The sequence below is a fragment of the Egretta garzetta genome, unplaced genomic scaffold (assembly GCF_000687185.1).
Source record: "Egretta garzetta isolate BGI_Z169 unplaced genomic scaffold, ASM68718v1 scaffold188, whole genome shotgun sequence".
Classification (NCBI taxonomy): Eukaryota; Metazoa; Chordata; class Aves; order Pelecaniformes; family Ardeidae; genus Egretta; species Egretta garzetta.
Genome location: NW_009260622.1, coordinates 3,287,789 through 3,292,153, shown reverse-complemented (window position 1 = coordinate 3,292,153; position 4,365 = coordinate 3,287,789). Strand labels below are relative to the sequence as shown.

The following is a 4,365-nucleotide window of genomic DNA, read 5'->3' as shown; positions in this document are numbered from 1 at the left end:
CTTTTGAACACTTTAGCCAGAAGAGTTAAATCATTAAACTACACACACATGTGCAAGTGTGAGATGTCAGCTGTGATTAGTACAACTGTGTTATATAAGGAAGAAATTCAAAGTAATCTGGAGTCATTGAACAGAAATGGATTACTAGATGAATGGGAAGGAAAGGCTTTAAAAGCTTTTAATTATTTTAGTTCGAAACCTCAGAGGGTGCAAATTAAAGTATGAGTATCAGCTTTTGACTTGTTAGGAAAGTATTTTCAAAAAAACTTCAGAAGTTTATCATAACTAAAGCCCCTAACCAAGAATAATCACAGAAATATTAAACAGACCATCTACTGGGATAAATGGCATACTTTCTAAAGTACCTGCAACACATCCTCCATTAAAGGTCCAATGTTAAAGCTCACCGAAAGTCACAATTCCCATTCAGAATGCAAAGCAAAAATTTCTGTAAGAAAATCTGAAATAAATCCCCATTTTTTCTTGCCTAATAAAGAAATAATTCTGTAACAGTACATTTTGAGAATTTTCTCAGCCTATCAAGCACACCTATCTCAGGAGTCCTAACCAGAGCCAGATTTCACAGTGCTCCCATGTTTGTTACAGTCTCAGTTCTGTGGCAGGAAGCGTGACAGCACTGGCGTCCCCGATTACTAGGGTACATTGCTGCAAGTCACTCCTTTCCACACAACTCTTCCTAGATTTGGACAGATTCCTAGGTATAGTACCTATGTTTAACTTTAATTTATGAGATTATTTTGTGTGAATAAGTCTAAATGCCAGATCTAGATTTATAGCACACCAGAAACAAATGTTTATTTGACAGGCAGCATTATATAAAGACAACTTTTCCCATAAAGCTAGACAAAATAAAAGTACAAACTGAAAGAAAAACCCACAACCCTAGTAACTAGAAACATTTTATTGGAAAAGAACGCGCATATGAACTTTAAAAATAATCAGTTCATTTTGTCACCAACAAGGTAAGTAAATATTGCATCTAAGTAACAACTAAAGGTGCCTGGAAGAGGAGTGGGGTAAAAAAAAGGCTAATTGTTTTGCTGACAGCCAAAGAAGAAAGCAGAGGCAGAATCAGAACACAGAAATTCTTCCATCTTAACTCTCTGGTTGCTCCTCTGGTCCATCCTATCTTTAACGGCTAAAGTAGCATTACGTCTTCAGTTAACTATGTAAGTATTTTGTAGTATCTATTTACTGAGCAAAAATATGATTTGAAGTGTACGTTATTTTGGACTTACATGCCTCTAGGTTCTTTGCAGTAGATATTTAAAACAAAGTGTTGCAGTTCTTCCATATTCACTTTTTTTTTCCCTAAATACAGAAATATATCTTAAGCCTTCCCAGGTACCTGTACAAAAAAAATGCATTGGTAAAATCCAGCCAGAAAAGGAGCAATCCCTAGCTGGAGAGCACTTTTGAACTACATTCATATACTTGTGCCTACACAGCCACTACAGTAGTGGTAGGATTGTACTGTATTGCTGATTTCCACACAAGAAAAGCAACAAACTTTTATATCACTACTCAAATGTTAAAACTAATTTTATAGCTGTATAGTTAAAAACCATTCATTACTGAACCAACTACTGGTTCCCCCAACAAGAAAACAAAACAAAACAAACAAGAACACCAAAACCAAAATTAAAATTCACAAAATCCTACAATTGTCACAATTTCAGGATAAAAAATTCAGTTTTTACTATACAAGTGTAATTTAAATATTATTATTATTAATAAATTAGCTAAACTGCCATGCAATGGGGTTTACTTGATGAGCTTTGCTCTTGTGTTTGTATACTGCTGTTGGGATGGATTGTATTTCATGGAGCTAAAATACAACAAGCTACCCTTCTCAATTTCTCTCTAACGTAATGTTTGTAAATTCACATATCCTGCTCCGGGATCAGGAGTATTAACAGAATGTTATGAAATGTATTTCCATGGCTTCACGGGCACTTATAAATAGTACTCTACAATATTATTTGCATTGTGAACAAAAATAGCTTGTTTGTACCACTCACTTATTAAGAGGAAGGTAAAAGCAATCTGAGGTCACTTGTGTCCCTAATATTCTGAAAATGCAGTTATCCAAGCATATATACTGTTCTTGAAAATGCCCCTCTCTGTAGAGAAATATAACTGGCATGAAGGATTAGTGCATCAAGATTGCGGAAGGTATCAAAATGAAAGCCCGTAAGTACAGTTTTTATGGGTTTTTTTTTAAAGAAAGCAGGAGAATCTGTGGTATGACCATCTTATTACCATTTTTTAAATAAAGCTTCTCTTTTCCCCTTTTATTTTTCTCTTCCCATAAAAAACCCCAACCTCTCATCAACTCCAAGATCAGATTACAATCTGCTGAATCTAACAATCAGTCTTCTGAGCTAGCACTGATAGTGTAAATACAGAATAGTTTATGTTAAATGTAAAAACAGCATAAGCCCTGAATTATACAATAAAAGTTTAGGTGGGTCATCAATAACAATCAACATACACTGGCAGACATTTTCTGTGCTTTATTCTTGGAAGTATTCTTTCAGCTCCCAGGAGGGCTGTATGGAATACCATTCCACTTAAAAAGTAGGAAGTCTTGAGATTGGAAAGAAGCATTGCGGTACAATCTCACTATACTCTATGGCGGACTTAGTGATGGAATTTCTAGACCAAAACAAACAAAGGGAAAAAAAAAAAAAAAAGACCTCCAAAAAAACTTCCCCAACTGTCCAGAGATTAGGAAACCCAACCTGTCTTTCAACTTCACAGAACCTGAAACTGAACGTGCCGTGAATAGCTTGATCAAGTCTGAATCATAGTTTTACAGAACTTGTGACTAAAATAGCTCTATAACCTTGTGTTACAACTGGTATAAAAAGCCTGCCTCTACCTTTATCTGAAATCAAATTGTTTATCACATTCCTTCCTCATACATCAGCTCCTTGTGATGAAAGCAAGGCAGTGATTAATACTTTTTATTAGGTTGGTTCCAGTGACTTGAAATAAATTTGCCCTGGCTCCTTAAGCATGCTAACACACCCATTTCATGGCACTCCAACCATGCTAGGAATGCACAATAGAAAAAATTATCTTAGACGATACTTTGTAAATCTATAGCAATAAAATTAGCTGCATGACGGCTTCAAGCGCAAATCATCTTTGTGAGGTTCTTCCTCCCTCCCTGAAAAAGAAAAGAGGCAAACCAATAGGTTTAAAAACCTGGAGTCTCTTCTGTAACTTGTACTATTCTCTGTGCTTTTCTATAGCTCATTAAGCAAAGCATGCTAGAAGACAGAAATGGAAAGCTGTCCAAACTCCTTTCCATTTTGTAATTACAAAGTGACAAAATAAGAGGTTTTTTTCAAGTCTTGTTCACATAGCTATAATCTATCTTCTATTACACCAGGATCACAGATTTTATCTAAATTTACAGATTGAATTCCCTATGTACCCTTTTGCAGTGTAAAACCAAAACATAGTAGATAAAGGATGGGAAAGCTTGAATTAGCCTAGATGCTGTCTGACAGCAAACTATACTTAACAATTAACAACATCCTCTGTACTAATTACAGCTTGTCTTGGCTTGAGTGATAGCTGCTATTTCTTTGCCTTTGGCATGATGAGAGTAAGATCAACTGTACAAAAACCGGCACCAAGTTAAAAGTAATTCAGCACTGGATGTTTTTTTTTTTTAATTACTGATTGCCACCTGAGACTTGAGAACTGGCTAGACACTCATACCTTGCCTCAACTGGAAGCAGTTGTTTGAACTCCCTTCACAGCTGTCTATATAACGTCTACACAAGGACACCTCACACTGAGTTCTCTTCTTCAAGGTTTACAGATTATGAAGAGACCTATGTTTCAAAGGTGTGTTGACATAACTAGATTAATCTACATGCTTTCTTCTGTAAAATTACATAAGTGAAAAGTCATTTTTCTTCAGATTGTATGGTCTCTCCTCTAAGGACTTTTGTCACTACCCCTCTCTGGGTAGCCAAGCAGACCCTTATATGAAAATAATAGATCTACCTCAGAATTAAACCAGTAAACAAGGTTACCTAAGACCACTCTGACATGTTACCAGATCCTGCAGTATTATTCGTGGTTAAAATAAAAACGAACTCCACAAACATCTTTATGCCCAGGATGGGCGTACAGATGAATCCTGAGAGTAGGAGTTCAAACTTTCAGCCTGATTTAGACTTATTTTATGTAACCCGTCAATACATAAACTAACACTGGTGCACTTTCTGTGTTAAATTCGCAGGATCCCAAGATGCCTGACGTGTCTTGATGCCGCCCGCCTTCAGGGCAGCCTGGCCCGGGGGACTCTCGGCACGGAGGCTG

General features: G+C 36.4%; 1 protein-coding gene across 1 annotated transcript in view; it reads left to right on the top strand.

The window, feature by feature from the left end:
- The first annotated feature begins 942 nt into the window (after positions 1-942).
- Positions 943-4,365, top strand: part of PARD6B (par-6 family cell polarity regulator beta) — a 22,534-nt gene continuing 19,111 nt past the window's right edge. The window contains exons 1-2 of the mRNA XM_009645405.2: positions 943-983; positions 3,852-3,885. Coding sequence (XP_009643700.1) covers positions 943-983; positions 3,852-3,885 — 75 coding nt within the window. The remainder of the gene's footprint in view (positions 984-3,851; positions 3,886-4,365) is intronic.